At 37.2% G+C, this 14,985-nt stretch overlaps 2 protein-coding genes across 15 annotated transcripts in view; both read right to left on the bottom strand.

Moving 5' to 3' along the window:
• flncb (filamin C, gamma b (actin binding protein 280)) overlaps positions 1-5,305 on the bottom strand; it is a 50,331-nt gene extending 45,026 nt beyond the window's left edge. For 11 of the 12 annotated variants that reach the window (XM_056233478.1, XM_056233479.1, XM_056233485.1 and 8 more), the window contains exon 1: positions 4,784-5,304. In XM_056233478.1, the coding sequence (XP_056089453.1) occupies positions 4,784-5,162 (379 nt within the window). In that variant the 5' untranslated portion in view covers positions 5,163-5,304. Of the gene's footprint in view, positions 1-4,783 lie in introns of all 12 variants that reach the window. The other variant, XM_056233480.1, reaches the window with a different exon arrangement.
• A 4,037-nt stretch (positions 5,306-9,342) lies between these two features.
• LOC130069559 (coiled-coil domain-containing protein 136) overlaps positions 9,343-14,985 on the bottom strand; it is a 29,807-nt gene continuing 24,164 nt past the window's right edge. The window contains exons 9-11 of one of the 3 annotated variants that reach the window (XM_056233491.1): positions 12,575-12,689; positions 10,051-10,710; positions 9,343-10,015 (exon numbers count right to left, since the gene is read on the bottom strand). In XM_056233491.1, the coding sequence (XP_056089466.1) occupies positions 12,585-12,689 (105 nt within the window). In that variant the 3' untranslated portion in view covers positions 9,343-10,015; positions 10,051-10,710; positions 12,575-12,584. Of the gene's footprint in view, positions 10,016-10,050; positions 10,716-12,574; positions 12,690-14,985 lie in introns of all 3 variants that reach the window. The other 2 variants (XM_056233493.1, XM_056233492.1) reach the window with 2 other exon arrangements.

Genomic DNA, 14,985 nt, shown 5'->3' with positions numbered 1-14,985 from the left:
CGAATAAGCCCTTGCAGATACCGTGAGGCCTTTTGCTGTCATGAACCGAATTCAATCACTCCAGCATCAGAATCCAATGGTTTTAAAATACAGCACAGCACTATAAATTCATATAAGATAATTCTCTAATAAACTGTTTAACCTCAAAATGCCTTGGCAATTAAGAGTGATTAATAATCCAAATACAACCAATAATAAATAAATACTGTCCTGTTGTTCTTGTTTAACACTGTATGTTGAGTTTCCCACACACGAACAAAGGAGTTATAAGCGGTTTCACAACCGTTTCACACACGCACACCTGTTATCCGCCTACCCAGGATGCACCTGTATGTAACGGTAGAAACAGCACATTTTAGGCTTTCTTCACCAGAGATATTAATAAACCGAGTGGGACACATTGGAGAAAGCACCACAGCGGCCCATGTCAAATCTCTGGAGGGAGTGAGTGTGTGTAGGGGTGTTCACTGGCCTTGCTTGAACATTCCAGTGGACTGACTAGCCTTTGACACATGGTAACAATTAAAGACGCTGTTATACGCGGAAAGCAGGAGGACACAAGAAGGGGGTCAGAAAGACTGCTTGTTGTTGTTCATAAAAAGAAAGCCATAGTCATTTCTATCGTGCCTGACTCTCATATATTTTGGATGGAAATCCTTCGTTTCGTGGCCAAAGATTACACCGAGCTGAAGCTGGAGATAAGCCTAGAAAAAGTTATAACACACAACATTCACCAGAAACAATGTCAGAGGTAAACAAGAGGGGTGAATCGATAAAACCAACTGCTACTTCTCAGCGAAGAGCAGTTGAGGAAAGATCTAATGAGCCAGGAAAGTGTTACATGCAGAGAAACAGTGCATGACTTTGGCCAAAATAACTCACTGTGCTGATAAAGACACTATAGCACTTCAGGGAAACATGCTACGACAACTTAACTTTAAATCAAATGAAATTTCCCCTCTGGGATACAGCATATGTCATTAGGGACTCCCTTTCAGCACACTTACTTCAGAGAGAGAGAGAGAGAGGGGGGGGGGGGGGGGAGGGGGAGGGGGAGGGGGAGGGGAGGGGGAGGGGGAGAGAGAGAGAGAGAGAGAGAGAGAGAGAGAGAGAGAGAGAGAGAGAGAGAGAGAGAGAGAGAGAGAGAGAGAGAGAGAGAGAGAGAGAGAGAGAGCTACATTGTCACTGCTGAAGACAACATTTTGTTGAAATTGCAAAAAGTAAAATGTTAATATACAATAAGTAATAATAACACTAATAACAATTATAAATAAAAATTTAACAAACAAATCAATAATAAATGTTTTATTTAAGTTAAAAATAAAATAATAATTAATTAATTAAAATTAAAATGTTAATATAACAATAAGTAACAATAACAATACTACTATACTAGTAATAATAATAATAATAATTAATGAATAAAACAAATCAAATAAATCAATACTAATTTTAAGTTAAAAAATAAAATAATTAATAAATTAATAATTAATATATAATATAAATATACATTGTCAGCCTCTCATTTATGTGTTAAATTTAAAAAAAAAACTCACAAGCCAACTTAAAAATACAGAACATAAATACCAAACTCGATTGTAGGCCAGCTACAGGCTAATATTTAATCATATAAATAAAACAATTAAATTGGAATGCCTAAGATTTAGCCTACTCATCTACAACAACAAGGTTATATCTAATACATTAAATAATCTTTATTTAGGGGCTTTAAAAGCAAATATTATGCAGAAAAAATATGGTTTAACTGCCCAAAAAACATTGCTAAAAATAACTATTAATCATTTTTTGGCAGAGCCTGTGAAAATCTGACAGCTGAAGTTAAGCACGAAAAGGGAGAGAAAAGGGGGACACTCATTCTAATAAGTTTTGTCAAACATGTGCTCATCAACTATCCCATGACTCACTCTTTCGTTCAATTACTATCCAAATAACCTCCAGCAACCCCCTCAGTCCCGGCTTTCTTCTGGGCCAGTAGGACTATTTAAAGCACCTGTTACTGATGGACCCCAGAGCGCAGCTGTCTATCTATCAATCACTCACCCAGAGGCGAAACGCTGAAGATCCCTGTCCCAGAGCCATCAGCACTTACACCCAAAACTCAAGGGTTTTCCCCTATATCAGCATTATTTTATGTTTCAACAATATTATATTTTGTATTTTTCATATGGAAAGATCACTGATCCTGGTACAGCTGTATTTTACGGAGCCGCTATGGGGACATGATTGAAAAAAAATACGAGAAGAGAGGAAAAATTATACTTCAAAGATTTTGCGTTTACTCGCAAAACTTTAGCTTTCTGTCACAAAAAGTATTGTGTTCCTCCCGAGAAACTGTGTTCTCTCCCACAACATTTGCATTATCTTGCAAAACTATTGCATTCCCCTGAAAAGTAAAAGCATTCAAATATATTTTTTTCACCCATCTCACTTTTTTCCATCACCATATCATTATATATATATATATATATATATATATCGATTTGACAGCGCTAAAATTGATATATTCTCACACATCTGCATGAGTGAGTGAGTGCATAGCGATAAAATAAATGAGGTGAGTGGTATTTCCTGTAGAGGCAGCAGGCCAACCCCATGTGACACAGTTCATACACACACACACACACACACACACACACACACTTTCTTGGACGAGAGTGCAAGAGTTTCTCCTGCACCTCTTTCACCCTACACTCTTGCGTAAGGAGGGATGTGAGAGGCAGGTGCCATTCTGGAAAGATCCCTCTCATTGCCAATGACAGACGGGCTGAAAGCACTGCTGTCATGTGTCATGTGCCAGTGTGTGAGACTGTTGGCTCCTTCCCCCAAACTAACAAGATGGCCACATCTTGCGTCAAGTCCCTTCCAATAAAAGCCACTCTCATTCAGTCTCTGTCATTGGTGAAATCAAGCCTTTACTATCAACATACCAGCTCCACAATACTAATGAACATTGCCCTTTTTCTGTTGTACAGTATGCCCAGTTGTTTTGAAAGAATGCAATGCTGCCAGGCCCTGACACCCACCACTCAGACACCAGAACAATCTAGATCTTTTCCCACTGCAAAAACACCAACACTGACCCAAGAACAGATCCCAGGGTCATTTCTATAAGAGAAGCCAAGATGATCTAGAAACATGCTTTTTATTAATATGTATGATATTTGGTGCATTATGATAAAACATAATGAATTCTAGTGTGGACATTGTCATATGAGAGTTCTCCCAAATCAGCCGCATTTACAGAAGTGATGTTGATGCCCTTCCTATTAGACTGTCAGTCTACCACTAAAATAACTGGAATATCTCTAAATACAGAGAGAGACACTTAGATAAATGCAATAAAAAACACCTTCTTAACGCATATTTCACACATCAAGGAAACATTCTAATCAATGATCATTTTTTGTATGCAGGTCTTTTCTAAATGAGGCAGATCCACAAACCCATACTAACATTGCATCTAATCTGGGTTTGGGACTGTGCTCCAAAGGGGTATAAAATTAGGAAGAAAAGTGCTGTTCAAAGATCTGTTTTTACCTCATATTGAATAAGATAAGGAGCAGTGGATGTCAGATCACAGAAATCATCAAAGAATCAAATTGGCAAAATGTATCTATAAATTGAACAATATATCAGTCAGGCTAATTCATCTGACAATCTGAGATTATCAGCATTATCTGATATCCAATATATCAACAGCCTTAACAATGGATAATGCATATTCTGTTTCAAACATTATTGTTGTCACTCTGATGTATAACATTAACATATAGTGTAAGATAATTTAATTGCATTATAATCACATTGAAAAGGCTACATTCAAAGAAATATCATAATAGGCCTAAATTATTCATATTTTCTATTTGAATGTACAAGTGTTATACTAGTCTGTTAAACTTTATATAGCCCTAATATTTATTAATGAAACTTAATATAAATTGTATTCAATGTGCAAATTAGGCTATTACACAACGGCAAAAAATCATTTGACATTTTCTTCAGGGACATCTCTATTGTTTAGAAAAAATATAAGTGTGTGTGGACAATCTAATAATACTTCAGTCCTTCCAAAATGATCATTAATGGAATTATAACAAATGAGAATCAATATTTACAGTTAAAATGGAAACAAACCCCATATAACCAGGCTAATTATGGGTAGTTTGTGTGGTCTTACAACTCTAATTAAGGCTTGAGTCAAAACAAGCGGTTGAGGGGGCTTTCGTTATACACATAGGCCTACGTAAGTATTCATTTCAAGATTTTGATACAATGTTTCACAAACGAAAAAAGTTAAATTACAAGTTAAGGTGATGATACACAGGGCAACAATGTGAGCAATGTTGCTGGGCAATCTTGCCGAGCGATTGTTGCTTGGGCACTTTCCCATTGAAAATGGGAAATACATTTCTATCTGGATAATTTAGATCGGTCATGGACCCTGTGTCTCATCTGGTTGCCCGTTGACGGCAACATTGCCCAGCAGCATTGCTCAAAAAGTTGCCCTGTGTATCATCACCTTAAGTCATATAGCAAGAACTTCAACTGATGAGGTAACCATAGCAACAGTTCGCAGCTCGAGCGCGTCCCGTTACGATAACATTACCACAGCACAAATAGTCATTGCTAGACACTTAATTAAATATTTACACATAGCAAAACCTTTTTGTGTGTTTTGTTTTAAACAACTTTTAGGCGGCATAAAATCTCAACGAATCCACCGCGTCGAGTGCAAATGTATACGCAACGAAACAGCACTTACCTATAGAAACTAGTCTGATGTGTTCCCTTTCTAGAAACTCCAGCGCGACAGACACATTCTCCAGCTTCATCTGCCTGAAATTGGGTCTGGCGTGGTATTTTCTGTACATTTTCTTCTGGCTGAGAACTTCCAGGAGCCCGATAAGCTTGAGCCCGTCGCTCAGGTCCTTCTGCAGGTCGTTGATCTTTTTGTTGACGCATTTCAGGTGTTCGTTGCACCACCTGGTGAAGGTGTTCTGCTGGATCTTCTTCCAGGGCGCATCCTCCGCCAGGTCCTTCTCCGTGGCCGGCATCTCCTCGTCTCCGTCCTCGCCGTTGTCGGTGCCCTGGTAATACTGCGGCGGCAGCTGCTGGTCGTAGTATGTATTATTGCTCATCATGTTTTTTTCCCCCGATGTTCTCGTGCACCCCTCTTAACGTTATACGACAATCTGTTAGACTTTTACAGCGCGAGGGGGAGTGGGAAAGGCCGGGGGAAAAGAAAAGAAAACGGAAGAAAGTTGGAAGCGCTTGCGGAAAAAAAAGCAGAGATAGGACTATTTGTCGGACAGGAACCAGCGTCGAAACACTTTTTAAGGACGAACTAGTGCAGAGCAAATTAATTTCCGCTATTTCCGTTAAATTTTAAATTCTTCCAAGCCGCCACTTTTTTAGACCGCTGTTAAAGAAAGTTCGTTCCTGCTTTGATTTACATTCAACTTTTCTGAAATAAAAGGAAAGACGGGAAAACAGACGCGGCTTCGTATATAGCCTACTTGAATGGTTAAATGAAGCATGAGGCGCTTTAAAAATCTGAGACCCCTCCGGCAGGGCTCACACGTCAGTCTGCAGGATCTCCTGGTATGCTGCTGTCATCATGACCATATACAACAGCGCGATGGGTGATTCTCTAATCTGACCGAGATAGTGAGACCGGCGCCCGATTGGGCGAAGCGCGCGACGGGGAAGGGGATTGGACAGACCCCGAGCGCCGCGACAGTTGTGACTGTCATTTCTATTTTTAGGAACCCCAAATTGGGCACTGGGGGGCTGGAGTTGCGCTTGTTGTAAAACGTGGGCTCTCTTTTAACAATTGGGACTGGAAAAAGCAACTGACAGCATAATTAAGTCTGTGAGATATTTTAACAGTGTGCTAAATATGAAAGCTAGCCTATACTGAAGAAAAGGCATGACAGACTATTTATTAATACATAATAAATAGTAGCCTATGAGAGTTTATTAATAAACAATATTATGGCCCCCAACTGACAAATCTCTATTCCAGTCAATGAAGTCATACACTGTAAAACAGTTTTGTTAAATTTAGCTGTATTGGAGATATTGTTAACTGTTCATGTTACAGTTCCTTACTGTATAGGCCTAGTCATTAAACTGTTGGCATAGGCACTAATATAGGTGGTAAAAAAAAAGTCATAATAATGACTTGTAAAAAAAATGCATAAAAATGTGAATGTTAAAAATGTTATTAGCCAATAACAGATACAGTGCACAGTTTACCACATTTTTTAAATTCAAATAAGTAGGCTAACTTACATAATACCTTGTTAAATAAAAATTAAGGTAACTCATAAGTTTAAAGTTATAATGTATGTATATATTATGTATTTACAAACGGTTATGTTAAATGCTATACCTTGTGTGTGTGTGTGTGTGTGTGTTCAAGGTATTCCCCACATTCTTATCATTATATCCCCATAAGGATGATAAATCATATATTCTGATAATATAAATTCTAGAAGCTATGGATTGTGAGATTATGAAAGGGTAGACTGGGGCTACTAGTTTACGGTTTGTGCCATTTAAACCTTGTTGTTACAGAGATATGGCCATATCATGTAACCGTCATGTAAACAATGATGATTCAGACCCCAAAAAAAACTGCTTACAAACCATTTCATGACCTTGGGTCCCAGTGCTGTCAAATGTCACAACCTGGAAGCTTGTATCATTTGACATGTTACAAACGTTCTCATATATGTGGTTTAAACACTTTATGAAAATATGACAAACATTTAATAAAAAGTTGTGCTATAGAGTAGTCGCAGGACTAAATTCATTACAATAACAAACTGCGAGATCCTATGGGCCTGTACTGAAATGTATACAGTGAATGTGTAACAGTAATACAGAATGAGTTATTGTAATTCAGAGTGTTTGCTCCTGTGGCAAACGGTGACTAAACCATATACAGGCATATGGTTCACTATTACTGGAAAAGAAGGACCCCCGTGGACATGTGTCATGCACAAAGACATAAATTCAGATGTGTCCAAAAGAAAAGCAACCTTTTCCACAGACTGACACACAAAACCCAGGAATAGAAGAGGTTCATATACTCACAATGAAGTCACAGCCATGACTCAGAACCTCAGCACGCTTCGATGTGGACTGACGAATAATACAAATGTGAAGGTCAGAGGAATGACGGGGGACATCTGTTTATCATTTGGTGAAAGCTATATGGATGTCAGCTCACCTTATGATTCAACAACAGGCTGAAACAAAAACTAGCTCTGATCTGATCAGAATAAACGAGCACATATATTAAATCAGGATGCTCTGGACAAACTACTTTATTTGTTCCTGTTCATTTACAAAATATACATGGTTACCAAAATACTTCAAATATCATTATTGTTATTATTAATGTTTAAATAAATGCCTGGTAAGGCAGGACAACATGTAAACATATCAAAGACACTGTACAGAACAGTTACAATTACACAACCATATACAGACAAGCAGCAGCATCGCCACATACTGGCATTTCCATACATTTACCACCCATCAGCATCCATTAAAGCGCATTTACAAACGATTGTGTTGGTCTGTACAACTTGCAATTCTCTCAACAACTTAAAGACTTTAAATAGAAGATAAATGGAACAGAAGAGAGAACTGGAGTGGAAATGTACAGTATGGACTTCAAATAGAGATAAAATGACATTCAAGATTCATTGATAAAGTGAATCGCTTCATATAATATTTCGTAATAAGGTCTATTTAGAGAAAAAGGATAGCACTTTATTTTACAGTCCATGTACATACCATGTACTTATTGTAGTAGTAATAACTAGGTACTAACCCTGGCCTGAACACACTCCTAAACCTATAACCCATGAGGTTACCTTACTCAGTACTTTCTGGGCAAGTACACTTTATAAGTACATTGAAAGTCCACGTACTGTAAAATAAACTATAACCAAAAACTGGGCTTTCCAAAAGTTATTTGCTACAATTTCAAATCATAAGCAACAGATAAAGTAATATTTTAGAAGAGAACATACATTGGTCTTCATATAATCAACACACACAAAAAGAAAATCAGTTAAGTTGCAGATTTGGACAATGCATGCGACGTCTATAACTGGAACAAAATTGTGACAGCAGCTAAAATCTACAACTGGTTTCTATCACTCAACATGCAGAATCTACTGGCACGGACATGCAAATGCACAATTTGTACATATTACATCATTTACAGGTGCTGAGTGGAAGTGTGTGAATTTTGTTCTGACTCATAATTGACTCATTTGGATGTAAAATAATGAAAAATTCATATTCCATTTCATCAAAGTAACAAACTATCCAATGCGGGGCAGGACAAATAGCAAGTTTATTTCAAAGACAAGTCACTGTGTAGCATGCACTCTTATAGAAAGTCAGCTGACCATTGATACATTGAACATTCAGTTGTGCTACCACTGAGTTCTGAGTCTATCAACGGGGTAGCAGAAAACGGCACTGGAATGACCTTGGGATACTGTAAATATTCCCAAACACTGAGACTCGGCAACAGCTAATGCCAAGTCTTAAAACCACACTACGAAGACCACTGCCACAACGCTAGTCAACCGTCTATGTCTACTATTGTTTAGTCACGTTGATACTTTGTGCTGTTAAAAAATTAGACAAAAAGACAACCTGTGTGTATACCAGAAACGATTATAGTAATAGATACACTGATAGATTCTGTTCATAGCAATAGTACCTCAAGGCTCTTACCCAGAATCTTTCATGATGGATATGAGTTTAGTGGCAGTAATATTAATCTTCCTACAGGAGGGCACTTTTATAATAGTCCGCATCCACACAAAGAACTCAAAATTGTGACTTCTGATGTAAAAAGCTACATTTAAGTACGTATTTGTCTCTTTCAAACTTCTTTAGTTAAACATACATTATTTAAGACAAGTTTCTTATCGTCGTAACTTTTTTTGGTGAAAGGCAGTATGGAAGTTTCCGCTTCTAGCATTTTTATAAGCTAGATTCATTCATGCTATGGATTTATGCTACAGATTGAATTGCATTGTAAGAAACATCTATGTCATGGTTTTCTATAAGAGATTATGACAGTAGTTCTCAACTGGTTTTCACTTTACACATTAAGTGGCCATCAAACATGCTATTGAAATAGATTTTTTGTACTTAAACATATGTCAAACGTTAAAATGTATTAATATTAGCATGAACTGCATAGGCCCAACAATATGCAAAATGATTACCATGATTTGGGTAGATTTACAGACTACAACAGACCTTTTTAAAGGTCTTATTTGAGCTTTTTTTATATTTTGCTACATTATTTTAACCGTCGGACTGTTTTTCCCTGCTGACACTTTGAAAATATACCTGCGACTTATTTTTGGGTCCCAAAAGGCCAATTGAGAACCACTTGTTTATGACATTTTGTACTTTCTGTAATAACCTTCAGTTCCAACTCTGTACTTTGCCTCAGTTTCTTTGGAGAGAAAATATGACAGCTGTGTTTTGCATTGCTAACATGCAAAAAAAAAAGAGAGAGAGAGCAAAGAACCTCAGATGAAATCATCAATGCGACATCAGTGGAGTTACAGTAGATATGTGCTTGTTAATTATACTCATCTCAGAGTTCTTTTAGTGTCAATTTAGTGATTAGTCAACCCTTGTATAAAAATATCTATCACTCTTTAGCATCATTTATCAATCTACACTCACAAAATTAATCTATACATTTCATGTGTTGGAATAAACAATTCAGATACAAAAATATCTGTGGAAAGTTTAAAATAAGCATGTTTACCTGTTGGAATAACCTTAACTCACCTGGAATCTTCCTTTTTTTTCACCAAAATGAATGTAAAATGAGCATATAGATACGCTGTACAGTTACCTACAGAGTTTTTGAGTTATAAACATGCCATGGATGAAAGTGAAAGAAGTTCTCAGATATTGAATCTAAACACAAACCATTCTGAAAGTACTCAGACTTCAGTACGTAGTTATTACAAATGGGAAGATCCAGGAAGATTAAATAAATACTGCATGCTTCTACCTAATCAAAAAGCAATGAAGCACAACGCAATATGCTGCATCCAAAGCGTTGTTGATGAAGGACGGCATCCTCTTCAGTCCCCAAGAGATCTGTTTGTTTTTGATAGCCAACAAAGAGGTAAATTGTGCAAATGTTCTATCTAAAAGTGATAAGGCAAATTGTTTCGAGAGGACCTTTGCAATTGTCCATTAAGGAAAGAAAACAACTCATGAAATGGAAAGCGGGGAGCTAGACCAATCAGAAGCTCCTCCATTCGGACCTTTTAAATACCCACGGCATGGCATCAGTGTCTGTAGCACTACTGGTCGAAGCGGATATGACTGTCTACAAAAGCAGAGCAAAGCAGTTGAGGCGGCGAACAACCAGCATCACAATACACATCAAAAAGCATCAAGTTGTGTTCCCGTATGACCCAGGTGAGTAATGGTTTCAGGTCACATTTGTTGGTTAAATGTGGTCGGGGTGATAGAGTTGTGTACCATGGGCAGAGTGAGATGATGAGGTCACTTCCTGTCCAGCCCTCAGGCCAGAGCTCTGGTGAAACTGGGAATGAGTAGAACTGCTGCTGCTGCCACAGCAACAAGCATCACCAGGTTCCAGTCTCCCTCGTTATCCTGAGGTCAATGAGAAGAAAATAATGACATCAGAGGGTAAAGGTCAACAGAGGTCATATTTAAATAGTTATTGTCCTACTATTCATCATTACTCTTAATTATTCTTCTTTAATATTATTATAATTGTAGTATAGAATTTTGATTTTGGCCATTTAACGGTTATTGACCATATATATTTTGATATTTTATTGACATAATTTTGATTTGATATGATTTAGATTTGATATGTATATATATATATATATATATATATAAAATATTGAATTAAAAAATATACTGTACATAATTCAAAATTATATATTTTAATATGAATGATATTATACATTTCATATTTTTTTATATACACATTATATAAAATTAGAAAACATAATCAAATTATAAAATTATATTATAGAATTTTATAATATATAAAAAATGATATATTTTGTCTAAGTAAAAAATAATATTGGCTAATCAACAATATCGGTATTGTGCATTTCTAATTTTGTAAAAGTTAACTTTTATATACACATTTAAAAATAAATCACAATTCAAATCCTTCTCTTCCAACTCTCTTTAACTTTAAAATCCATATATTTTTTCTAACAAACAGGCTTTGGTGTTCTAGACATTTTTCATCTAGGCGTTCACCAAAAGCAAAACACTCACCAATGTTGTTGAAACTGCACAAACCAGAGCCGGAACACAATTTGTCTCTGGCTAGAATTCAGACTAAGGCCACAGAACTGATCTGGTTTTAATGAACCTTCTGAGGACTTGTTTATTCCTAGTCATCTTCTGTTATAGTGCTGGATATGAGAGCTAAATATACCCATCCAGAAATGTGGAGAGATACAAAGCCAAGAGCAATGACCCAGTAAATACTCCAATCACTGTCACACACGTTCTCTTTTACATACTCTATTACTCTCTCTCCATCTGGCGTTGTGAAATTGGCAGTGGAAACCACATGACTGTCCAGTGGAATCAAGGAACTGTGTAAGTGTGAGTGTGTGTGGCTTCGGTCGGTCCTGCTGGGCAGCAGAACTGTTGAAATCAGAGGTGTGTCATGCGTTTGGCTGGGATAATAATGCTCGGGAATCTCAGAGGATGCCTGAATATGACTTCATGCGATCTGATTTTTGATGGTGCCAAAAATCCTGACTGAAAAACATAAGAAATGCAGTACGTCTATGATGCAAAAAATTTGTCTCTACTACAAAAGCACACTCATTTGCCAATGTTCTTTGGGTGCATTTTGGGGTGTTTTTTATGCATTTTTCTATATACAGGATTGATTTTGCTCAAAGAACTGATCCATTTTTTTAACGCACTCCATCCTAAAGAGAGTTTTAAATGTGTTTAAGGAAGTGTTTAGGAAACCTGTTTGCAGTAAAGAATCAATGCAACTGGAGAATATAATTTTCTGTCCAGTAAAGATGTTTGGGAAATAGAAATAGAAAAAAAAAAAATCTTCTGTTGACAGGAATTGCTCTATTTTTGCTCTATAAGTCTAAGACTAATACAAACGTGTTTAACTAACATTAGCCTAATCAATCCTCATTCCTCTGGAAACTTTGTTCAGAAATATTTTTTCCTGCAAAGTTGAGATTTACATGTCCATTTAAACGCAAGTTGTCCTTTCAGACTAGTTAAATGGAAAACTACGATTGTGAAACAATGTGCACATCCATAAAAGGCCCTCGTAAAGAATCAGGCACTGTGTCCAATGGGCAAACAGGCTTGTTTAGCATGACAGTTATGACCATTCATTAGGGCTTATAAAAAGTGATATTTTGACCAGGATAAAGATGAGTTTCACAGTACAGGAGGGACAAAAAGGCTCGTCTCTGGACTCTTAGAGAAAGAAAAGGCAAAGCCATACCTTTCCCCCTTTAGGACAAGAGCTCCTTCCAGCAGCACCATATCAGGCCCATTATTACAACCATTCCTATGAAGGGTATGGAGAGAATAGGGCACTCAGACGAAGGAGTGGAGCTCTGAGGAAAAACACAGGGGGTGCAGGGATGGAGAGGAGAAGAGGAGGAAGAGGTGGTGAGAGAAACAAAAGAAAAAAAAATGACACACTCAAAATAAAGAAAATGATTACACATGGGAGGTTTGTGCACATGTGAAATTACAGGTAAATAAAACATGGAAAACAATTAAATAAAATAAAAGTAATATAGAGAGAAAGAATGAAGAGTGTGAGGATGAAAGGGAGAAAACAACCAGATAGATAGATAGATAGATAGATAGATAGATAGATAGATAGATAGATAGATAGATAGATAGATAGATAGATAGATAGATAGATAGATAGATAGATAGATAGATAGATAGATAGATAGATAGATAGATAGATAGATAGATAGATAGATGCCAGCAGTTTATCAGGAATCATCAAATTTGTTTGGAATTTGATATAGTGCAGTGTGTGTTGTGAGCATATGGGTGTTTATGGTATGTTTATGTAGGCGTTCGGTGGTCAGAAAGCAACAGAACGAAGCAATGAAGGACCACGGGGGAGCAGGGAGACAGGAAAATACACCGAGATTAGATACACAGCAAAGATGGTTAAACACAAAATGGAAACCTTGTGCTCGCTTTGACCCTCCGGCTGATGAACACAGAGCCAAGGTTGCCATCTTGGCATTTAAAGATCCTTGCCCACACTGCACAGCCAGCCCACTCTATTAAACCAAACAAAGTACTGGGATAAATCTGTCAACAGCATCTGAGATATGTTGTTGAACACCATGGAAAAAAAATTGGATTCATCCCTCAGCTTGTAAAGATAAGTTGGGAGAAAGTGTTGTACTTTTCCCCCCATATTCTTACATTGTAAGTGTTTTTGCAAAGGGAAGGACAGGTCATAAAAGAGAACGACCAATACAAAACAATACAAAAAAAGAGAAAGGACTGTAGGACTGTGTTCACCCTTTTAGAGGGAATGAACCACTCATAAAGCATCACAAATGGTAATCAAATCATTATAATGTAAAACACAGAACTTAATTTTTTCACCGAAACCAAGTGTAAAGTTTTCATAGCCAAAAAATAAAACCAAAATTAAATTTTTGGTAATTAAATTAGGTCAGTTCGGTAACTAGACTCGGTTTGATGTTTAGGGTGTTGTGTTCACATGTGATAAATCAGCCACAAGATGCTTCTCAGCTGAACAAATTTGACATATTATTAGTCTAGCATCATTTTTGTCACAGTGAAGTGAGTTCACACTGCTGACATGAAAAAATATATACGCTGACACATTTAAAATGCATTATCATAGAAGTGTTTACTGTTCCAGAGCTATTTTTGCTGTTTCAGATGAATATTTTCAGCTGCTGATATTTCCGTGCATCATATAAAACAATTGACATTTGAACAACAGCATTGCAAAATATAAAAATATATGCAAATATTGAAGAAGTCACTCAATTACTGTATGTCATTCACAATGCTTTATGGGTAATGGGTGTGGTTGCTAATTTGCATGATTTCTGTTTTCAGTGATTCAAAGTGATTTTTCTGAATGATTAAACCAATGCTGCGTTCCAGGCAGGTTTCTGAGCACGGAAATCACGACTTCAAACCACGACTCACGACTTTGTAGCATTCCAGGCCAGTCATGCCAAACTACCTGTGCGCAAGGAATTGTGGTAGCTAGATGTAAATAAACCAGCATGGCGGACCTTACGGGGCTTATGCGCATTTTGTAATAATTTCTGTCGGCAAAGGTGCTTACTCCTTGTTTATTTGAGGGAAACGGAGGAGGAAAAAGCAGCGCATAAGGCAAGATAAGCTGATATACCTTTTATTTTACTTTATTTGCATATTTGGAAATGTATTTGGTATTAATTTATCCTTGCACTCAATGGACTGAAAATTAGTTAACGTTATATTGTCCTAAAGTGTATTCTCACCTGCAGAAACACTGCATCCGTAGGGGCTGCCATTGTTGTTTTGTATGGTTTCGCGGGCTATGTGACGTCAGAGCTCGTAACTGGGAGTACATCGATCTAGTACGAGTTCACGGGTGGGAAGTCACGGGTTTGAATGCCGTTCCAGTGCACTTTCACGGGTATAAGGTTGGAAAAACACGGGTTACAGGTTGCCTGGAACGCGGCATAAATGGGATGTTTTTCTTCTGAAACCTGTGATTTTCTGTGATATTCGCTAACATGTGACAGATTCTGTTGACAGAGCTCCATTCGAAGGCGGCAGAACAGTGTGAGTGAGGGGTTAACCACACAATTAAAGTACAACTATGGAGGACGGATGATTGACATGGGA

This window comes from Rhinichthys klamathensis, unplaced genomic scaffold (assembly GCF_029890125.1).
Source record: "Rhinichthys klamathensis goyatoka isolate OS25496 unplaced genomic scaffold, OSU_Roscu_1.1 h1tg000370l_1, whole genome shotgun sequence".
NCBI lineage: Eukaryota > Metazoa > Chordata > Actinopteri > Cypriniformes > Leuciscidae > Rhinichthys > Rhinichthys klamathensis.
This window is presented reverse-complemented; position numbering and strand designations above follow the sequence as displayed.